Below are 24,914 nucleotides of genomic sequence, written 5' to 3' on the forward strand. Positions count from 1 at the left end.
TAGCAGTTAGAGTTCAAAACAGTTTAGCAGCATTTGTAAATAATTTATTACTGAATAAATTGAATGGTGATGATTTGAAAAGTTATGTGTTTGCTGATATTGACTTGAAAAAATATGAAATAAACCATGTGATTATGAGAAATTTTAGTTTTTGCAGGTGTTCTGCTAACTATTGTAAAAGCTGAATTTTAGAAAATGTATGATGAGGTAGATATCACAACTTGCATTGGAAGTCGTTGATCTAACAGTGTAGCCTCAAAGTGGGGAATTTTATCAAGCTAGAAAATAACGTAAATATTTCAATGTTAGGAAAAATGAATAAATTTTTGTTTGAGATACTTAAAATTCCAATATCTTTAAAAAAAGGTCTAGTAAAATTTTGTAAAAAAATTCATATCTAATAGTAAGTGTTTTGCAATATATTTTATGTATCACAGTGCGACATCACATAACAATTATAAAATTTATATTACTGAAAATTTATATTATAATAAAATTTATATTACTGACAAAAGAAAACAAAAAGTATTATTCTATTATTATTTAGTTTTAATTTTGATATAGCTTTTGCTTGATGTAATTCATAAAAGCAAAAAACAGTAAAAAAAAAAACACAAATTCAATTCATAAAGGAATGGAATATTTTATTTTTCATAAATACATGAATTTTTATTATGACCTTAAATATTTATAATTGACAAAAAACTATAGTAAAATTGCACAGTCATAGTTTTAATATAAATAAAAAAAAAGAATCTCACACAAAACAGACTAGAATAATGTTAGATATATTAAAGCAAAAATGAAAGTAAAAGTAGTTCGTGCATCAAATAAATTTTGTTTTATAAAATAATCAACAAATATCAAAATAATGTGGTTTAAAAACATCAAACAAATAACAAGAAACTAGAATACACCCAAATATCTATTTATTATATAAAAACTTTAAATAAATGCATGCATCAGTAAAGTAATATATAATTAAAAATATAAAATGCACAGCAAATATTTTGGTTGTAAATTATTTTTACTCATCACAGTCCAAACAGAAATTTGAGGACGAAGTTTAGAAAGGTTTTGAAAGTAACATGAATGCATTTGTTGAAAAATTTGTGTCACACTAAAGAACTAGTCCATTATAAGTATATACTATATATACTTATAATGGACTATTGGCAATGGTCTAGGAAATAAAATAAAAACATTATATAAATTCAAACTTAAATTTATTCAGTCTATTTTAAAATAATAAAATATTTTCATACTACTTACTGTAAAATAACCCTAGGAAAATTAAGATTACTTTAAGGTTTTCCTTACATTTTACTATCCAGATTTTTATTTTATTTATTTCCTAACAATTAAATGGATATACAAAACAAATTAATATATTAATGTTTAAAAAACAAATAAATAAAACTTTTTAGAGGCACTATTATAAATCAATGAGTAAATTTAATAATAGAAATTAAATATAATTATTTCATAATATGTCTATAAAAATAATGTTCTATTTAAAAATCAAATGTTTTATTTACATGTACATAAATATTATTTATACATAATACAAATTTTATGATTTATGTAATGAAATTAATTTTTAATTATCCTTTAAATATTCTTTTTTATAATAATTCCTCCAACTTTATTAGAAAATTATGTAGTATAATTAAAAATATGCTCAAATTTCATGGCTATGGCATGAAAATTTACAGTAGAATATTGAATACAGAAATAAGAAAAATACTTTATGAAATGTAAGGAATAAAATTATACTTCTATAATTGTTCATAATTAGAACAATCAAACAGAAAATAAATATTTAATAAAACAAATAATTAAATTTTAAAATGCATACATCTTTGGAATAAAAGTTTTGGTTTTATTTATCATTAAAACATCTTGGAATAGTGGTTTAGTCAATCACCAGGAAGGGAGAAAATTTATATTCTTTGAATTTCAAACAGTTTAACATCAGTATCGTACCATATTGGTGGGTCGACATTCCTGCAAAATAAATTTGTTTGTTTGATAACATGTTCTGTATAATTGTTATTGTAAAACTATAGCATTCAATAATCAAGATAAAATTTAACATAGATTTGCAGCAGGTATTAAAAACATGGGAATGAAATTGGATTCGAATGAAATTTAAATGAGTCAAATTATGTTTAAAATGGTTATTTCTTGATTTTCTGAAACAACTCAAATTATAATAGAGATGTGTATCAGTTCATAATTTGTACTTAACACTTCAATATAATTTAAAAATTAATTTAAAAAGGTTAGGGATAAAAACGTTATTATATGAAATGTCTCTACGAAGGCCATCATTAACAAAACTGTGTTGAAATAACAAATTAAAAGATAAAGTATAACTTGTATTATTACATCAAACTTAAGTTAAAATTTTCATATTGATATTAGTAGTTGTAATAAGATCACTTCAAACACTATTTGTATCCAAAATAGTGAGAAAAGAATTTTAAATTACAAAAATAATTAAATTTAGACAAAAATTAATTTGAAAAAAAATTTACATTATTTCAGTGAGATATGTTAAAAAAAAAAGCATATGTAATACTTTTAATGTTTCCTTCAACCAGAATTAAAAACATACTAAACTTGACATTAAGCTTATTATAATTCAATACATAATTAAATGATATCATGGTGATGTTTACACCTGGAAGTTTCAACCAATGAATGTATGTAAGTACCATTTTGATGACTTTTTTAAATAAATATGTTTTCACCTCCCCCCTAATATAGGAATAAGAAATAATTTATAAAATACTTTCAGGTGTATTGTAGCTATTTTTAATACTAGGCAAATAAAATTTAAATGTGAAATTAGTATTAAACTAATAAAAAGCACTAAATCTAAACAGTTTTCTGAATCTATTTAGATATAATTCAGATAAAATCTATTTAGATAAATAAATATAATTTATTTTAGAAATAGAAGATATAATAACAAAAACGTTTTTAAATTATTTTTTATATTTGATTTTTTGATTTAGTTTTTTAGATTTAATGAATGTAAAAATGAATATGCATATTTATACTCATATATTTACTTAAAACTTTATTTTCATTCATATAAAAATTTCATTGTAAATAATTTCTGGTGTATTATGGCTATTTTTATAACTAGACAAAATAAATTCAAACGTAAATTTAGTACTAAGTAAATAAAAAGCACTAAATCTGGCCAGTTTTCTAAATATCTTAAGATATAGTTTAGATATAATAATAAAATAAACTTTTAGAGTTATAGTAGATACAGCTCTTTAGATTTAATAAATGTAGAAATAAATACAAATGTTAATATTCATATATTCGCTTGGAATTTTATTTTTAATAATATAGAAAGTTCATTAGAAATATTTTCTGGTGTAGAGTAGCTATTTTTAGAACTATGCAAATGAAATTCAAATGTAAAATTCGTACTAAACAAATAAAAGAGTACTAAATCTGACCAGTTTCCTGAATATTTTTTGCTATAGTTTAGATAAACAATTTTAGATATAGAAAAAGTAGTACAAGAAATTTTTTTATCTATAGCAGATATAATTTTTTAGATTTAATAAATGTAAAAATAAATATGCATGTTTATACTCATATATTCCCTTAAATACTCCTTATACTCATATGTTCCCTTTCATTAATACAGAAATTTCATTAGAAATATTTTCAGAACCAGGCAAACGAAATTCCCTTGTAAAATTAGTACTAAACAAGAATATGTTTAGATAAACATTTTTAGACATAGAAGATATAGTAATAAAATAAAATATTTTATGTATAGTAGATATGAGTATTTTGGATTCTATAAATGTAGAAATAATTACATGTTTATATTTATATATTTGCATCATAAAAATTACTTAAAGCTTTATTTTTGATAGAATATTATATGCTGTCTATCTCAATGTATAGGTCAACCCCCTGTTTTTTATTACGAGATAGATAATTTCTGGTGTCAAATGAATAAGTCAACCGTTGAAAAAACTAAGTATGAAAATTTCTAAAATTAAAAACTAAGTCCACAAAAATATTTCACATTGTTCTCTTCAGATTTGATACATTTAACTTCAAATAAAAATGCAATGAGGTGACATTTCAAATAAAGATAAATTTGCAAATGATGTAAGATTGTTAATCAAGTTTGCAAAGTGGGATTTGTATGATGACACTGCTAACTAGGACTGGGCTATAAATCGATATATCGCGACATATCGATTTAACGCCTATATCGGCAAACCGATACAGCAACTTTCATTCCAAGCGATGCACCAGAAATCTGATTTAAGCCGTCGAGTGAAGAAGACGATATAGCGATACACGCAAGGACTTTCTCTTACGTTCCGATGCCAACTCGTGCTGTGGAAGACGATATTGTTTCGTTATGTTGAGACGGCCTTGACTGATGAGCGGTAGAATCAGAATCACTTTTGAAACCTTATATCGTTATATCACATGTTCGTTTTCGCACCTTCGCGATTTGAAATCGTTTCTTGTAGATTATTTTCAATGGGATTAACTTCGTGATCACCGTCGTAACCTTGTTCTGAACGCAATCTATTATTGAAAAGAATTTATAAAGAAAAGTTTCTTCATTAATTAGGCAAGTTTTTTATTTATTTTCTGACAAAACTTTTTTTATATTTTTAAATGTGAAAATTATCGGAAATCTAATTTAAGGCACCCATAAGGAATTAAATTACAAAGTAAATAAATTTGTTAGGTTATTTTTTTACTTTCTTTTAATTTATTAAAAACCTTTCGGATAAAACTTCTAATAATTTAATGGGCTTCTATTACTGATTTTAAATTTATAAATCTTGAGTTGTTTTTATTTTTAGAAATAAAGTTAAAACAAAACTTATTTTTTGGACATAAGTCAATAAACTTTATTTGTTCAAAAGAATTTGAAAAGTTTGCGAATTTTATTCATTTCTTTTTTTATTTTTTTTTATCAATTACTACTTCGTTTTATTAGAGAGTAAAATCATTATTTTTTTTTAATTTTTGCTTTATATTATTAGTTAATTAGCTAAATATATTACCGAATATCACAATTCTTTTGTTTTTATTTTTAAGAATTTAATTAAGAAACTTTGCCTTACTTTGTTTTTGTTCATAATTTGGTCATTATTTAATTTAATTTAATTATTTATATGAAATAATAATAAAAATAGTGTTTAAGAAGCATTTTTTTTCTAAAATTTATTTAGCTCTTTGTTTTAAGCATACAAATAATTTTTTAGCGAACTTATTTTTTAAATTTTGTTCCTATGCTGTTGGGTAAATATATTGATAAATTTCACTTTTATTTATTTTTTTATTTTTAAACTAAGAAATCTTTTGTTATTTGCGTGATCATTTTTAGAAAATATAACAAAACTTGTGTTTACTTCTTCATTAAGAATTTGAACATTACGATCGAATTTAATAATTCTGTAATTATTTACGCATAATAGTACAAGCAAATATTGATTTGCTGAAAAAAGTTTCTTTTTTTAAAAAAAAAAAATATTTTTAACACTTTGTTTTAAGTGTATAATGAATTTCTTAACAAACTTTTTTTTTAATTTTTTAAATTTTCTTTCAATAATTTCAGCTAGATATCTTTATAAATTCCCTTTCTATTTTTAAACTGAGAAATCTTTCGGAGAACGAAAATTTTAAGAAATTATTACAAATCTTATGTTTACTTTTTAGTTTAAAATTCGAACATTTTTAATTTTTAACTTAGGCTTTTAGTCAATCTAACTTTTATTTTAATTAAAATATATTTTGAAATTTTAAAATCAGCTTTTGTTTAATAACAATATTTTTTTTCATTAAGGGTGTTTTAGGGGTTAACTTAAATTAAGACTGCTTATACCTTATAAACGATAAAGAAGTGCAAATATTTCATTCTGTATCTACACACATTTTTTCAATAAATATTTTAAGTAAGATTTGTACATCTTAGTCAATTTATTTAATATCTTTCTTTAGCAAAACATATATATTTTCAAATTTATAAATTGATTTAAATCAATATGCATATGAAGTCTTGATAGAAATCTGACTTTCTGTGCCTCAAAGTAAATGAAATTCAAAAATGCTATATCGCGATACATCGCTATACCGCGATGCAAAACTGATGATATATCACGATATATAATTTCTAATATCGCCCAGTCCTACTGCTAACATTACTGAATCCGATACACAGTTAAAAAACTTGTAGTTTTATGGCATGTTTTAAAAGTTTTCACTATGTTATATTTTTTGAAATTGTACTACTGAATAATTTATCGTCACTTTTCTTATTCAAAGTTTTTTTTTCTGAATCCAATTTACAATATTATTTATAAAAAAAACCTTTATAAATAAAGATGTTATATTTTTGAAATACTCTTGAATATCTTAATTTTAGTTTTTTTCTGAAAGGAATGTAAAATATTGTTTTTTAAAAAAAACCTTTATGTGTAAAGATATGATGAAAGAAAATGAAAAATTAATTGTATGTAATACATTAAAAATAGTTTTTGAAAGAAAAGAGGTATATTGATATAGAGTTATTCATATCTATCTCATTGTTTAATAATAATGTTGGTGATATTTCACAATCAACGAATGTCCAACAATATTACCGGTGTATAAGTCTACCCCCTGATTTTCTTAAAATTTTCAGGGTTTGAAAAAAATCTACTTATATACTGGGATATATAGTAATTTTTACATTGTCTTGCATAAATTCTATAATATTATACAGGGTTATAAATCTAATTTTTACTTAACACCTAGATCTAGGTGGACGATAAATAGAATTTTTCAAAACACCCAGAACCATTTGGTAAAAAGATTCAGTTTATGCAGGGTACCTAGATCCAGACAAATTTTTGGACCCAGTAAATAGATATACATATCTTTACACATATCTTACAGTGTAGAAAAAAAAAGATAGTGTTTTAAATTTATGCTGGTATTGTTTACCATAGTTGCATTAAGAAATGGGGAGGCTTAAAAAAGGACAAAAAATAATGAAGTTTCAACAGACTTAAATTACTCAAACGTTGAATTACGGAGCATTTTATTTATATGCAGTATAGATGTAAAGACCTCATATAAATGAACTGCTCCCTCACCTTCAAGAATATGGGCTTACTTGAATAAATACAGGGTGGTACTAATTTGATAAAAAATGAATTACATTGAAGTCAGCACTGGAATAAATAAGTTTTGTAAGTGATAAGAAGCAAATTTTGAATGCATGAAGACATAATTATTTCTTTCCTAGTGAAGTTTTTTTCTTTTCATTTGAATATGTTATGTTCTATTCTAAAAATGTTTATTTAAACTACCAATTTAATATATATATATATATATATATATATATATATATATATATATATATATATATATATATATATATATAAAATTAATATACTATAAATTTACCAGGTTTAAATAACTAACAGTATTTTAATATTTTCATTGAGGAATAGAGAACATCTATTTGCTCAACTGAACTGAAACATTATTTATAATGACGAGTAATTAATTTTAAAATGTTATTTATTTATACTGCTACCATTAAGGGAAACCAAACTTACCGTAAATAAATAACACCCCACATATAAGTACGAAACCACATAGTTGTTCCGCTGTTTGCTTGATATTTTCGAATTAGTATTGGATGAGGGACTGGGAGAAGTCCAACCAGTGTTCCATGTTGCAAAAACTTCAAAATTTCACTTTCATCTGTCAGCCCTCTGTATATAAGAAAATAATAATTAAGATTTCAAAAAAAGATGACAAATGAAATAATTTTGGTTCAGTTCGCATTTTTTCGTGTGAATAGCAAGCACAAAAAATAGCATTCTGTATAACTTGTGTTCTAATGATTGAACTTAACAAAATGTGAATCTTAATGGTTCAAAATTTAATGTCGAACGAGGACGCGAGCAGTTGAACGTTTGGATCCTCTTATTGCTAATACACTTGATATGTGTTATGTCATTCTCACTTATCACTTTAAGTGTATATAAAAATATTAAATTTTAAAATTTATCCAAAGATAATTCTATGCAAAAAATATTTTTTGATAATTATATTATTTGATTTAAAAATGTTCGAAGAATATTTAAATTGTCAGGTACACAAATATTTAATTCATTTTAAACTAAGTAATTTAGAATGACAAAATATAAAAGGAAACCTGTCAAACACCTATTCAGAAATGAAAATTTAAAACTACAGCTTTTTAAAATTTCATTTTTCAGAAATATTAAACCAATGTTATTAAAATTTTATAGTTTAAATTGTGTAAAAACTGTTAACATAAAATTTAAAATTTTTTTTGACCTTATTAAATTGGACTAACTTATTGAACTATTTGTGTCCAAATGAAGAATAGGTATATTTTGTGTTAAAAATGAAAAGAAAACTAGACAAGGTGAATAAAGGACAAATAGTACCACAGAAATCACAGCATACTATATTTTTAGTTTTATAATGTCTTTCTCACTGATTCAAAATTTTAATGATTTGATTTTTAATGAATTTCTTCAATTAATTAGGTAACTTTGAAGACACATTGGTAATTTATTACAACAAATTAATATTGGATGCAAATTTGCAATATTAAAAATGCAATATTTTTTAAGCACTTTATCCAAAATAATGTATTGACATTTTAAAAGTTACATAGATATATAACTTTTAAACATACTGCAATATGATTGTCCACAGTAACTAACTTCTAATAAGTATCAGTTTCTTTTAACCTTTTTTTAATTAGCCACTGTCTCAAATTTTTCTTCTTAGCTTCTTTTCTATGCTCAAATGTCATACAAAATTACTTCTTTGGTCTGGATGATTCAAGCAACTTCTTTTCAAACATAGATATCTCTTTTTTATTACAGATTCAAGAAATTATAAAACTATTAAAAAAAAGGTCTAAGTAATTGAAGTTTAAGAGAGTATTTTAACTTTTAAAAATTATTTTGTGAAATACAGACCCACTGTAATGAGTTAAAAAAGGTGTTTGGCCAATTAGATTAACAAATGTGTGGGGAATTCAGATTCCTTCATGGAGAAGCATTTTTTCTTCTTCTTTCTTTTGGACAAAATTTAAAAAAAAAACAATGCAAAGGTGAAAGAAAGAGATCTTTTGTTGAAATGGCATTGCAAATAAATGAATAAATCATATCTGTTTTTAGCTTTTTTCTTTTACATTCTTTTTGTTAACAAACATAAAAAGGCATAATGCTACCAAAGAGCTTGTCAAAGTTTAAACACCACAACAATGAATTAAAATAAGCATTTTAAAAACACTTAGAAATATAGCTTGAATAGTATATAATTGTATAGATAGTATATATAGAGTTTGGACAGTATTATGAACCTTAGCTTATAGTTGTTTGGATAGTATAAAAAGCATAGCATCCTCTCAAAACCAGCTCTTGTTTTCCCTCTAAATCTTTGCATAATTATGTTTGCAAAAAGTGACCATGAAACAAAGATTTATAATAATTTTAAAAGATTCATTTTGTCTACTTCTCTTTTCTCACCATATCTTATAACAGAGAAAGACTTCAAACAATGATTTATTAAATTAAAATTTTTGCCATATTTACTTATCAATGCATATTTTTTCCACTTGAGGAACAAGAACTTGAAGAAGCCTCATAATTGTTTGAAGAGGTAATTTTTGCTTCCATGAAACAACCCAATCAGAAGTTGGTATCCACTGACTTGGAGGAACACCAGTGACTGAACTAGCAGTGGAATAACTTGCAGCAGAACTAGCTCGTGCTCTTGGAAAAGAATTGGTTGCAGTTGATGCTGCTTCTGAACCAGATGAATCTATCGAGTTTGTTGGACTCAGAGGAGGTGATGTTGGCTAATTGAAAAAAAATAATTTTACGTCTTTATTTTGAAACATAAATTGAATTAATAATTCAATTTTCAAATAATCAAAATAGCAACCAAGACTAATACTAACACTTTACCCTCTCGTCTATAACAATATTTATTTATGAAAAAATAGCATCAAAAATTTTTAGGATCAAGATGTGAGAATAGAATAAAATTAAAATTAACAGATTAAAAAAAACTTCAAAAATCAGAATTTTCTTCCATGTCTTGTATTGTAGGCCCCAATTTAGTTCAGGAAATGAAAAAGAATTGGAGTGTCAAATCTAATTTTTAAATAATAAAAAAATAATAGCCAGGAAAAAGATATCACTACCTCAACTACTAGTCTTCTAAAAAAATGTTTTTAGGCATTCTCAGGTCTTTAAAAACTAGAAATAACTGGCTTGAAATAATTTCCACAGTAAAAATAAAAAATTTTACCCCCCCCCCACTTTATTTTTAATCACACAATATTTTACTTTTTTTCTACAAGTGGAATCTTCTTTTGTGACGTTTGAATTAATCATTTCTTGCCCTTCTGGTTCTAATCCCTGAGATGAGCTTTCAGTATTAGGATTTTTACTGGCACAGCTTGTTTCTTCACCAGAGTCATTTAGTGTTGGAGGGGATGTTTCAGTAGGACTGGTGGGAGCACTAGGTGGATGAGCACGTTCTCTTTCAGTCATTTTATCAATACCTGAAAATGGTTAACAATTAGAAGAATTTAGCTTGATAATTGTTACTAAGTAATGTTATCAAATAAAATATATTTAAGCTAAATATTAAAGTTAGTTTACAACTACAGAAATGAGAGTGACAATCATAGCTAAAGACAATAAATAGATAAAGTATCATTAAGCACCTATATTAATTTCTTATGAAGAAAAAGTAATTCAAATGAATATACTATTAATTTTAACATACATGGAGTAGCAGCTAATGAGGCATTTAAAGTTCCCTTTTCAGCAGGTTTAGCAGGAGTTGAGCCTTCCATACTTTGGCTATTTACACCTGAAGCACAACTATTAAGACTCATAGTACTGGTTGAGGGCACAAGCTTGTTACGTTTGCTCAAAGATTTTTGAATGGTGCTATGATCTGTAGGTAAATTAGCCAAGGAGTGAAATACGTAGCGTTTCCTTATAATGGTATACACTAAATTTGAATTTCCTAAAATGTAAAAAAAAAAAAATACTTATAATATTTTTATATTTCAACAAGTAGTTGAATTTTTAATTCCTGAAGGATAAATAGTACTTACCATCAAACTGATACTGTATGATATTGTTAAATATTTCCAACAGAAAAAATACAAGATGATGATTAGTTGCACTTGTATAAAGATACCATGGAGTACTAAATGCCTAAAAAGATAAATATCAGCTCAATGAAACAATTTTAATCTGAAAGATCATTTTTAAATGACTTGAAGAAAAGAAAAATACTTAGTCTTATTTTACGTAAAATATATTTATTTAAAGTTAGAAGTTCGTATTTTCTTTATAATATTTCACATTTAAAGTTTTTAATAACTAATGTGTAAAAACTTAATCTTAGATAAGCACCAAACATTTCACTTGGTTTCTGTTGGAGAAATCACCCATTTATCCCAAGTGTGACATCATGAAAACTACATTAAGCCTTATTCGACACAACTTTAGGAGACTTGCCATCTACGATTGTTCTTAATAAATTCTGCTTTCCTTAAAGAATTTTTTAGTGAGTAATACTATCCTATGCATTATTATTTGTACTAAAATGTCAGCATTTGGTTATTTTCCCTCATCAACTTTTTTACAACTTATTATCAATATTTTTCTTTTAAAAAGCCGAATTCCTTGTGATTTAGGGATTACAATTTGAAATTATATTTAGTTCATAAATAATTCCCTTATAATATGCATCATAAACCACACATATGAGGGAGTTAGCTATTAGCTTTCTAGTAATTGTAATGGTGGTTTCATGCAAAATTTGTTTTTAAAGATAGTGTTGGTTTTTCTGCTATTGTGTAGGCGAAAATAAATTTATTTTAAATAAAGCAAGAATTGAAGTCTAAAAAATCTTCCCCACTTTTCTTTATAAAAATTTTCATAGGAAAAAAAATCAGAAATTAAATATTTTCATCTAGTTTAGCAATCGCTCTAAAATCACAGCTAGTTGATTATTCTCTTTAAACAAATTTAATTTAAAAGCATAAATCTACTTAACTTAATTCATTTAAGGTATACTCAAAGATACTACAGAAATTGCCAAATTTTGTCTTTCAAATATATTATGCTACATTAAACAGTGGAATACTTTTAAATAAGTTTGAATATTAGTCAATTGAGTTTCAAATAATTTTATAATAATAAAAATTATGCAATACCTCTAAAAGATGAAGAAGTTTAGTACTCGCAACCATAGAAAGAGTCTTTAAATAGGGTGAAACTAAAATAAAAAGAACAAACAAAATGTAACTTTTAAATATTTTAAGCTAATCACAAAATCTGTAAGTGCATAGCTCAGAAAAGTATGGATATACATAGGAATACACAACAGGTACCAATTCAAAGTGTCAAAATATTGTTGAAATTTTAAAAATTTTTGAAGACATTTTTTATAACTAAAAGTGTAGATTATGTATGTGTGTGTACTTTAGTGTTAAGCTAAAATAAAAAGTATAGAATAAAATGTAACTTTTAAATATATTAAGCTAATAACAAGAAATGCAAGAACATCATTCAGAAAAATATGCATATACATAGGAATGAACAACAGGTACCAACTCAAAGTGTCAAAAGATTAAAAATTTTGAAATTTTAAAATTTCTAGAACAAAAAGTAAACAAGTAATTTATAAATAATAAAAAAGTTAAACAAATAAATGAAGAAAAGTTGAAAATTCGATAAAATGACATTACAGAAACACATAAAAACCTAACAGCATTTTTTAATCATTATTATTCTAAAAACACTATACATATACTTTGTAAATATTTTTTCTACATTATGTCTTCATAGTTTAAATTCATTGTAGTCCCTGAATGCCAAATTATTTTTCCGATGGCTCTTTAAAAGGTTATGCACTCTAAAGTAAAAATTAAATAGATAATTCATAAAAAGCACAGTAAAAAACTTCATTACATTTTATTCAAATTTTGTTGTAGGATTAATAAAATATTAATAAATAATTAATTATTTATTAAATCGTTAACACATTTTTATAATCTATTAAGAAAATATCCTTAAAAGAAATTTATATCATAATTAATGTTAGGCTTGAAATGTTCATTTAATAATAAGTTATATATATACATAGACAAATTATTTCATCTAAATCACATGGAGTTTCTCTAATCTAAATAGTGCAGAAAATTTGTTGTTTAGATAGGAAGCAAAAATGTAAAAACAGAGTATAATTACATAGAATTATGTAAGGAATTGTAAACTATAAGAATTTTGTAATGGAAGTCAAATGAGCTTTAAAAAAAAATGTAAATCTTTCATAATTCAGAAAATTTTATGGAAAATCACTTTAGTTCTACTGAAGAAAAAAAAACAGTTCCTAAACTAAAAAAAATTTGTTAATAGAAATAAAAACCATGTCAACTATTAAATTAAATATTAGGCTAAAAAAATATAATTTAAAAATAAATATTAAATTGAGTATTTAAACTATTCAAAAACCAATTTAATAGATTTTTATTTTTATGATTAGTGATTAAGAATTTTTTTATTATTTCTAATTCTGGCCATTTATATTTTTATTAAATAATGTAAAATTATTTGGCTGAGAGTAATACAATGTTATTTACTGAAAGAAATTTTACAAAATGAAAAAGATAGCTTTTCTTTTTTAAAAAAAGATTTTTACATAATTTAAAAATAAAAAAAATAAATTGTGATGATAGTAACAAATACAAAAACACACAAGTTTATAAATTACCATTTACAATGATTGTCAAAAGACAATCAAACAGGGGTTGAAGCCGTTGGTGACCAGTAGTAATGATCTTGTGAAAGACCTAAATGAAGAAAAAATAGAATTTATTGTATGGTAAAAATATTTTTATATAAAAATATACAAGACTGTTTTTTGTCAATACAAAGAAAATACTTATGTGACACTCACAATTATTAACAGGTCAGCATGTGTTCCTGTAAATACTGGAATGTCCATTGGTACGCTAGCTGTATAAGGCTTGTTTAATCTAACTCCAAAATTTCTTTCACCACTAAGTAACAATAATATGAACACACCAATATGTACAAGTCCTACTCGAGCTAGAAAAAAAAACACAACAAATAACAATTTACATTACTTACAGTAATACATTAAAAATTACAGATATAATAAAGAAAACACAACAAATATTTCATTGAAAGGATGCCACAATTCTTCTCAAACAAGGAATTAGTAATTCCATGTGGTGTCTAAAATTATGAATTATTAGAAATATTTAAATGGCAAGAATTAGGAAAAAATTACTAAAAAATAATATATTTAATAATTTATATAATTATTATTATAAATATTAATCATAGAGCCTATTTTTTTATTTTAGTATTTTTGTTAAATAAAATTTGAGACAATATTTCTTGCAGTTGTTTTTTATACCTTTGATATGGGGATTAGAGGAAAAGAAGAAGAAAAAGATTAATTAAAAATTAGATAAGTTATTAGAGTTAATAGTTTAAACAGTTTATTTTAAAAATGGTTAACAGCGACCATTTTAATATAATGGTTATATCCATATCATATGAAAATAAACAAAATGAAAAAATATTCATATTATATTTAAAATAATTGTTTTGCTGACTTTTGAACTTAAGCATAGATTAGACAGAAAACTTCACCACCATAAACATTTGGACAGCCCAACATAGTATAATTTCATTCATTTCAATTTCTCATCACCAAAACCTAGAATTCATAAATTATTTTTTTTTTATCCTGCCTTCACATTTCTATGCATTTTTCACAGCAAGAACAACACATTATTTTTGAAAATTAAGAAGTGGCAAAATTTCTAATGCAGATCAATTTTTGAGAACCAATTTCTGGACTACAATTTTTTAAACCTCTCATTATTAACATTATGTATTATAAATTCTCTATTTCATAAATTCATTTGCTATTTCATTGTAAATATTAAAAAAAAATGCATCAATGAGAAAATTAAAGGAACAATATGCAGAATTTCATTTATGTTTAAGATTTTTTTTCAATTCAATAGACAGATGAAATGTTTGATATATTATTCCTCATTGTATGCAATGGAGGTCTCTTCCCTTAAAATAATAAGGTTTCCCTTGAATGAAAGAAAAAGACTTCGCATGTATGATATTTAAATCATTCATTATTTACTTTATTATTTATTGTAAGTATTTTCTGTAGCATTTTTATTTTATGAAGTAGTTTTAAATAGCAGTTTCTTTTTCAACTTCGTCATAACATTGATAACAGAAACAAAATCATTTAAACTTATTTCTAATTAAGAATTCTTAATTTAAAATAGCCCAACTTCTATTTTTGAATATTTTATAAGTTAGTGATCTTTTTCTTATATCAAAAAGTTGTGATTTATGAAGGAACAAAGAAGAGAAAATTTTGTTCTTTCAATGTGTATTATTTTAGTTACACACACACAAATAAAAACCCTCTAACAAATCACAAAAAATATCTAAATTATTTTCAAGAGATTGAATTCCTCATTCAAAGCAAAAATTAAAAAAAAAAGGATTAAAACTTTTTCTAAAATTCTTACATTGATCAGCTCTAGCATCGTTCAAATGATATAAAATTGGAACCAATACTTCAAGTACTTCACTGCTTTTCAGAACATAGAACATAAATTTCTAAAATAAAAGAATTAAATTATTTTAATTATATATATAAAGATGTGCTAGCAACCATGCAAATATAACAAGGAAGATCACTTTACATTAAGAGGAAGAACAGTAAAAAATATTACTATTTTTAATTAAAATTGCACATAATTTTCAATCAATAATTTAATAGAAAACTATACAATTTTTTTAAAAAATACTTATAAAAGTATTCAATCATTTTAAAAAATAACACTTATTAAATACCAAAACTGAATAACATGAAAAAAAATGTAATTCATAATGAAAAACACTTATAAACACTACTAATGATGCTTACTTTGTTGTAATCACACATTTTCCAAAAAAATATCAGCAACTCTTGATGAAACTGAACTTTTTTGGTGGAATTAGGTATGTATGTCTGTATCAGAGGATTGTTCAGTAGTCTTGTAAAGCCTTTTAAAATAAAACTGAAATCTTCTTCTCTATGTATTCGGGATAAATAGTTAATGAATAAATTACTGGGGAAAGATTTCTGAAATGAAACAAAAATTAGAAATATTACTTTAAAACACTATACACAAAGAATGTTTTCATTCACATAAATGGCATAATACACATAAAAAAAATAACAATGGGAGAATACTGTCTTTAATTGAGTAATTTTGTTACACAGGCAATAAATAGTATAAAATAATAATCTTATTTTAGCCCAACCATTTACATGAAAATGATAACTAGGCAAATAAAAATCTCTTAATTCATCAAAATGTTATTCACAGATTAGACATTTATTCAACATTTCAGAACTGAAAACTTTTTCATTAATAAAAAAATAACATAAAAAAGATACTACAATAGCAAACTTATAAAAAGAAATAGTTTTTTTAGGCGGTCAGAGGCTGAAAATAACAAATTCATAGAGATCAAGAAATTTATTTTATTAAATTGGAGACACCATGAGCCACACTATGCAAAGACAAAAATCAAATAATCTGCAAAACTGAGAGTAGAATACACCTCGCTTCTCTGAGCTATGGAGTGGATAAATATAAGAAAATATTTCCTGTCCCATCCACATAACAATTAAAACTCATAATTCATCTGAGCCTGTGAGATCTTGACTGCATCTATCCACATCCTCTGATATTTTCTAACCAAAATAACCAAACAGTTTTGGAATAACTTGTTAATTCTGGGAATTATCATCCATAAAATAGGGTTTTCTGTATTCATTTTAATCAAGGAAAAGAAAATTTGTAAAATTACACTATTTGGCAGGTACGGTTTCGCTCCATCAATTATATTTATCTTCAATTATCATCAATTATATACATCTGGATTATATTTTTAGTTTTAAAAAGTCATTTTTTATTTTTGTCCATTTTAGTAGCATGCCCATCAATTTGGAAATTTCTTATTAGTTAAATAAAATTTATGCTGTCATTTTAATCAGGGAAAAGAAAATTTATGAAATTGCTTAATTTAATAAATATAATTTTTTTAAATCGTGACTGAATTACATTTTTAGTTTTAAATGTTCATTTCTAGTAATTTGTTCATTTTTATATGAAATATAATAAATTGTTTTCGTATAAATTTCAATGTAAATACAGAATTTTATCAAAACATATTGTTTTAATATGGCAACAGAATTTACTAAAAACCTTAAAAAAGAAAAAAAAATACTACACAAAATAGTATACACCTCCATTATATTCACATTTTTAGCAAGAAGCTTCAATTAATCAATTATATGCTTTTTACTTAATACAATACATTTTCGGAAAAGATGAGAAACTTGTATATTTATTTATTATTTAGTATTTTAAAACAATGATTAGAAAACAATTTCTATAATAAATTTATATTGTTTTATTTTCAGCAAATCATATATTACTTCAGACCCTTCTTCATTTGATGGCTCTCTAAAATCATGATCCAAAGATACAATTAATAATTGCAAAGCAACTTCAACTAATGGTTCCCTTGAGTCCGTGAATAAAAGATGATTAAATGGAACACCATATCCAACAGGATCATAAGCACAAACTACATTTAATAAAGATGTAAAAAGTGGCAAGGCATGTCTATAAGAAAAGAAAAAAGGTAATTTAAAGTGGTTAGTTCAAGGATAAAATTATTAATACTTCATCATAGAAAAAAAATATGTATAGCTTTATGAAAAGAAATATTGAATATAAAAATTTTGCGATTTTTAACAAGTTATTATCTATTATATGCATATACAGTATAGAACTCGTTATCCGGAAATCGGAAAACCAAAAGACCGGAACGAAATTCGATAAATTTTCCCGCCATCATTAAAAAAAAAATTTTTTTTTCCTCATAAGATTTTAGGATTTTTCCTTCTTTCTTGAAAGATGTTTACCTTACCATCATTTTGGAAATAATCATTAACATATTACTTAATTTTTTCTTCTTTTTAAGATTATTTCCAAATATTTTTTTTAGTTGGGTTTAACAATAAAAAAAACTGCTTTTTGTAGCGATTCAGAAAACCGGAAAAATCAGTTATCCGGAATAGCGATGGTCCCGATTGTTCCGGATAATCGGTTCCCTACTGTACTATTGAATATACGTGAAGAAGGAGATTTAAATGGCATACACAGAGTTGCCAACTTTTTTTACTTTTGGTAGAAGTAGTAGTAAATTTTATGCTATACCACTTTCAATTTACTAAACTGAATTTACATTGATTTCAACCAAAACTAAATCTAAACAATTCAGATACCTGAACTGATAATTATTCTGTGACATTCATGCAAACAAATAAGTATATAAAAAAATCTATCAATAAAGGATAATAAAAAAAATGGAAGTAATTTCTATATAAGAGGAAGCCGCCTAATACATTTTATATCATTCAGTCTTATTAATATCATATCAGGACAAATACAACCAAGACGTTTAAAATAATCATCAATATTTAAAACATAGGATGTTAAACTAAAAAATATTTTCTAGAACATAATACAATGGCATACAAAGGTCTCTGATCAGTATATTTTTTAAATTATTTTTAAGCTTTCTGCTGTTGAAGTGAGTGAAAAACAAATATAATACTACTTTTTATATAAACAAATTCAAATAATATCACATTATTACCTTATTGATATTAACTACCACACTTTTGTGCAGCTATGATTGCTGAAAAAGACATGGCTATAAAATTTATTTTTTCAACTGTTACTTTAATTTCTCAATTATATTTATTAAAAATAATCTCAATTAAATTAAAATTTTAATCTGGCTGGAGACATTTGAACATAAAATTATTGCAGCTTATTTTAGTTTTTTTAAATAGTTCTTTTTGTTTATATTAATAAACAGTTATTTATTTTTCACTCATATAAGCAACATTTGCACACCACAGTATTAAATTTTAAAACAATCATTCATTTAGAATTAAAATATTTTAAACAATTAACTTAAGATATAAAGAGTGGTGTGAATAGATTATGTCCAGTCACATAATCTAGTGAATAAAGGGCTAAGACAGGAGAATTCTTTACTTGTAAACTAGATCAAAAAAATTACCAACAGATTATGTCCAGTCATAGTCCATAAAGAATAATTGTCAGTACTCATAAAACATTACTAAGCATTTCCAGTCACATAATTTAGTGCAAAAGGGCCAAGAACAAAGATTTCTTTACATGTTAGTTCCTTATTTGGATAAGCAGTGCTCAAAAACGTTCGTATCTTATTTGGAAGAGAGAATAACTTTTAATTAATTTCATTTTCTAGAAGAGAGTGCAATACTGAAGTAAATCTGAGAAATATTTTTTTTATCTGCTTCAAAAGAAATGAAATCAACATAGTTTTACTAAGTTGAATTTTTTAATATATGATAATTTAATTTAAAACATATTAATGTAAAGCCTTTCAATAAAAATGCATAGGAGAAGAGAGATATGCAATTTATGTGCACATTATCCATATAAGAAATACAGATAAAAATTGATTAATGGGCCAAGAAAAGTAACAGGTCTTCCATTTCTGAACTTTGCCAGACTGAAACAGACTGGTTCATTTTGAGAAAAAAAAAAATCTATAAAAAATAGTGATGTTTTCCGTTCTTCAAATATATAAGTTATTAATTAAACACTTATTCTATTGTCATATAATTAAGAAAAAATTGGATAGTTTCAGAGCCCAAGTAGCACAGAGATATTATTAGATACTTGATAAATATTGATTGACATAAAGAATGCCGAAGAATCTGGAAGGCATTTAGACATCCAGGTGATAATATTGTTGGGCATCCATCGATAATGTGATTTCAAAAAAATTATCAATTAATTCTTATTAGTTAATTTATTTCATAAAATGCTAATTTAATGATAAAATTCTAGAAAAAAGCCATAATAGTTCATATTTGCTTAAAGGTCATAATTAAATATCTTTTAGTAATTATTTGCGAATAACAATAAATACCGTAAATAAAATATTTATTTCACACTATTTCTCTGTCTCCTTCCATATTAGCTGAGAGCTAAATGGCTCGTGAACCAAACTTTTTATATGGATGAAGCTATTGTTTATGCTACACCCGTGAAGTGACAAGTGGTATACTATTACCTGCTGCAAATTTTTGAAAGTATTAAATATTCTTTAGTATCATTCATATAACTATTTAACAAAATCAATATATATATAAAAATAATCATAAAATTCATTATAATATGATATAAAAATAATCATAAAAATTTTAATTATTTACCTGTTATCAGCTGATGTGAAATATTGAATCCATTTGTTTGGGTTAAGATTTACATCTGCAATAGTTGAAAATATTTTAAATTTACTGTCATTATTAAAAATACATTATAATAAGAAAGAAAATAAAACTATGTCATGACATCCAAACAAAAAATATTAAATGCACAAATTTAAGCATTAAAAAGTAAATATAATATTCATGTAACCTGCTGCTGGCATATACATAGTTTGACTAAAACAGGCAAGCAACAATTTTAAAATTTCAGTCCTGTTGTAATCATGTTGAGGTACATGAGTTGGGGTATGGGCAAAACCAACTCCAGCTTCCCATATGTATTCACAGCTGTCAATAGACTGGAGATCTTCAGGGTTATCCTAAAAATGTGTTCAATTAAATTAACAAAGTGTTTGTTATAAATATTTTGTTAGTAATAAAAAGTAGTATAGTGTACTAAGTTTGATACAAATGGTTGAAGATAAATTAAATTCCAAGTTAGATTATGACTGAAAAAAAAATGGTAATAAATATCTGCACACTTTAATTAATGTATAACAGTCTTACGAGATTATGCAAATTAGATTTAGATAGATTAGATTAGATTTAGACTTTTCCATTAATCTTTCAATGGCTGTAAGTACATTAGGCCTTTATAATGATGCCCTTCCCTCCAAAAAACTACACTTGTTATGTTATCATTTTTTAGAAATTTTCCATAAAGTATTATTTAAACACACTATCTTTAAAACGGGCCTCATATTTATACTGCTTTTAGAAGTCAAACACAGATTTCAATTTAACTTTCAAAATATAAAAGAAAATTAACATTCCCTAATGAAATTCAGTGGAGAAAACAGTACGAAAACAATACAGAATTCAGCCAGTTGGCTTCAAGCTCAAGAGGTAAAAAATAGAATAATTGCACACTAATGCATTTCATAATTTTAAGTCTCAAATAATACAGTTTAAAAATTATTTCAGTACCATAAATATGAGATAGAATACAAAAAATAAAGGAATGTTGAATATATTATGACAAAGAGTTTAGTTCTTAAACTGAAACATTTGTCTTATTTTAGGTTAAATGAAAGAAAAATATTAAATAAACAAATGTTCTCTTTTTATTTCAAAATATTCCTTTTGGAAAAACGATTAGTTGAAAGAAATACTTATTGTTAGTGTAAAAAGACAGATAAGCTGCAGTTTCCTATAGACTATTGAGTTAACTTACTGGCCCAGATTTTTTCCCAGCAGATACAGTAAAATCTGGACAAAACAACAGATCCTATGAAAAGAAATATAAAAGTAAATAATAAAATAAATATAGTAAAAATTTTAAGTATAATTACAAATACCCAATAAAAATAATAAATTCAAAATTTTTTTCTCTATAGCAAATGTAATTAGGTATGCAATAAATTTTGCAGTTCCTGAAAATTATCTTAGCTCAATTAACTTACACATAACAGAACTAATAACTTGTACAAATTCAAGTGCCAATTTAGATTAATCTGGCAAAGAAAATCAAAATTTGTGATGAATTTTTTTTTTTAAACATCCAGAAAAGATTTAGAACACTTCGTAAATAATGATAAGTAAACAAAGCTGCATGTGATTTATAGGTGCATTTTGAGTGGACATTAGGACATTCCTCTGATTCAGCTGTTGGTGAGCGATGAATCAGAAGTTAAATCCTAGTGGGGTGTTAAATCTGTTGCAGTTGAAGTCTTCACACTGTTGAGGAAGATGGATACCTGCTTGGGTGCTGTACTTTTTAGCTGACTGAGGTCAAATTTACATAGCATTAAGAATCTTGTTGTAATTTGATCTCATGGCCAAAAAAATGAGAAGTGCTTAACAATGCTTGGGGGGCGCATGCAACTTATATGTAAAATTAAAATTGGTTATTAATGTTATTTATTTATAGTTGGACAAGTATATTTTGTTCTCAAACATGATTAATTTTGAATAATGTATTTAATTATGCATTTTAATTGCCCTTTTCAAAAAATATTTTTTAAAAAATATAAAAATAAATATGAAAAATAAGTATTTATTGTAGGTGAAGGAAAAAAAATACTTACACACAAAGCACTTATCAAAGACTGGGAAAGAGGCATATTTTCTGCCTGAAAGAATGAAAACACTTTAATTAAATGAAAAAATATTTAATTCATTTAAAAAATCTAAGATGCTACAAGCATCTACAAAAAAAAAATATTAAGTATCCTTAATTTTAAAAAAAAATGCATAACACATCCCTGTTTTTGAAAATATAACTAAACAAAAGGCATACTTCGTCATCAGTTTCATCACTAGACCTTCCTGGAAGACTAGACCAAAAGAATCCTCTCCAGTCTGGCTCTTCAAAAATGTATGGCAATATTCTTGTTAAAAGTCTCACACAATTCAACACTGGAAAAAAAATGCATAATTTCTACAAATAAACAAAACTAATTTTCTTTTTTAACTGTATTCAGTAAAATTTATACTTAATGAAATGATCAACAACAAAAAGCAATGTTTATTAATGATTAAAGAAGAAAGAAAAACAGTTAGAATCATAAAATCAAATTATTATTACTATTATTGAAAAAAATTAAGGCAAATATTAAATATAAAATTATAATAATTTCAATGAGTTAGATATAATTCTATTATAATACATTTCAATAAGTTAGGAACTTATGATAAGTCAGTTACAAAAGACTCAAATTTATTAAAACTCACTCAAATTTATTAAACTATTTATTAAAATAATTTATATGAAAAATAAATTAATATAAAAAATTTATTTTGTTTAATTAGATATTTTTTCTAAGAATTATAAAGCCTAAAAGAAATTGACATTAGCAAATACAAATTTTAAAAACAGTCATATAATAAGACTTGCCTGTTTGCTGTTGTGTATAGGTGTTACACAAACTATCAGCAGCTGCAACAAGTTTTTCAACAGCCTTATAACAAAGTGTGGCTAAATTAGAAGGAGATTCTTCACGTAGAGCTCGAATTTCAGCTGCAGGTATAAGAGTAAAAACATCTTGGGCACTCTGAGTACTTTCTGACCAAAATTGATCCCAAAATACATCGTCTTTTGCTTCAATGGGCTAAAATAGTTTTTATCATTTAATGAAAATATTTGATTCAAAAAAGTAAATATCAATATATATGTTTATAAAAATATTAAGAGCATGTCAAAAATTGATATTTAAAAACAATCACGTGAAAATTGTGTTTCAACCATGAATGCCTTATTGAATAAAGAAAACATTACTTATCCTAAATTGTCAACTCAGAAATATTTCGTTTAAAAAAAATGACGTACCTTTCTCTGTAAATTACCTTTGGTTGTACCAAATATATTTAAGATTAATACCACGCCTACAATAATAGATGCTAAATTTGTAATCATCCTCAACATATTTGAAATAAGATTGTTTATGAAAAAATTTATAAAACATTCCCCAAAACGTTACAATAAAATAAGATACCATCATTTACTTTTTGTAAATAAGAAGAAGTACTTTAAAGAGAGACAAAATTTCAGCCACTTAAACAAAAGATTTAAAAGAATACAATAATATTATCACAAATATTTTATGAGCTGTAAGGCATGATTTTATTTCAAATCTTTTCTTGAGAGAATAGCAGTTAATAGAAAATAAATATTATTACGGTTATGAAAGCATATAATTGTAAAATCTAATATATTTTTCAATATAAAAATTTTAAAAAAATAAAATAAATAAAAAATGCTATTATAAAAAAATTTTTTTTAGTATATTTCAAAGTTTAGTAGTGTTGATATTAAAAAATGCATAACAATAAATTCTTTAGTATCAACACTACCAAAGGAGAGGGAAAAAAAAGAAGAAATCATGGTTAATTTGGAATGCACCAGAAAAAATTAAAAAGAACTTGAAACATTTTCAGGGAAGATTCAAAATAATAATGAGAGGACAAAGTAAAAAACTTGAAAATAGTACACTGCTTAAATTATGAACAATTTTTAAACGGATTAAATAGTATGATATCGAAATATGGTACAGAAGGTAAACATTGCAATATGCTTAGCATTTGGACAAAATATCGTTTTTCCGATTACTTGTGTTTTTGTCGTGAGTTGAATGACCGCCTTTCTGAAATTCAGCTTAGTATCAGTGTTTCCCATGACAGCAGGATAGATTCAATCATGTAGTAAAACCATGTATTTCACAATTTATCAGTCATAATAATACCAAAACTAAGCAGAAATCAAACTCAAGCCTAATCCGTCAATCAAATGTTTTAAGAGTCGTAAGAGACAGTTTTACAAAAATCAGAACAGGAAGTGATGAAATAAAATTCTAAAATCTGATTGGACAATGTTTTATTTTTCTAATAGTACTTAATATTTACAACGAATCATGGCATTACTTAATAAAATTCCACAAGAA

General features: G+C 24.8%; 1 protein-coding gene across 1 annotated transcript; it reads right to left on the minus strand.

Annotated features, from left to right (window-relative positions):
- Nucleotides 1–623: 623 nt before the first annotated feature.
- On the minus strand, nucleotides 624–24,904 carry LOC107444832 (protein HID1). The gene is made up of 19 exons (XM_043039986.3): nucleotides 24,584–24,904; nucleotides 23,372–23,585; nucleotides 22,775–22,893; nucleotides 22,563–22,607; nucleotides 21,710–21,763; nucleotides 20,687–20,855; nucleotides 20,482–20,536; nucleotides 17,635–17,824; nucleotides 16,072–16,269; nucleotides 15,671–15,761; nucleotides 14,035–14,186; nucleotides 13,849–13,927; nucleotides 12,290–12,351; nucleotides 11,180–11,282; nucleotides 10,843–11,088; nucleotides 10,398–10,615; nucleotides 9,639–9,904; nucleotides 7,614–7,772; nucleotides 624–2,007 (listed from the first exon to the last, which is right to left on the minus strand). Exons 1-19 carry the CDS (start codon nucleotides 24,647–24,649, stop codon nucleotides 1,944–1,946), a joined length of 2,550 nt encoding a protein of 849 aa, XP_042895920.1. The 5' UTR covers nucleotides 24,650–24,904; the 3' UTR covers nucleotides 624–1,943.
- Nucleotides 24,905–24,914: the final 10 nt, after the last annotated feature.

The sequence above is a fragment of the Parasteatoda tepidariorum genome, chromosome 7 (genome assembly GCF_982258835.1).
Source record: "Parasteatoda tepidariorum strain Cologne lab strain chromosome 7, Ptep-v5.0, whole genome shotgun sequence".
Taxonomy (NCBI): domain Eukaryota; kingdom Metazoa; phylum Arthropoda; class Arachnida; order Araneae; family Theridiidae; genus Parasteatoda; species Parasteatoda tepidariorum.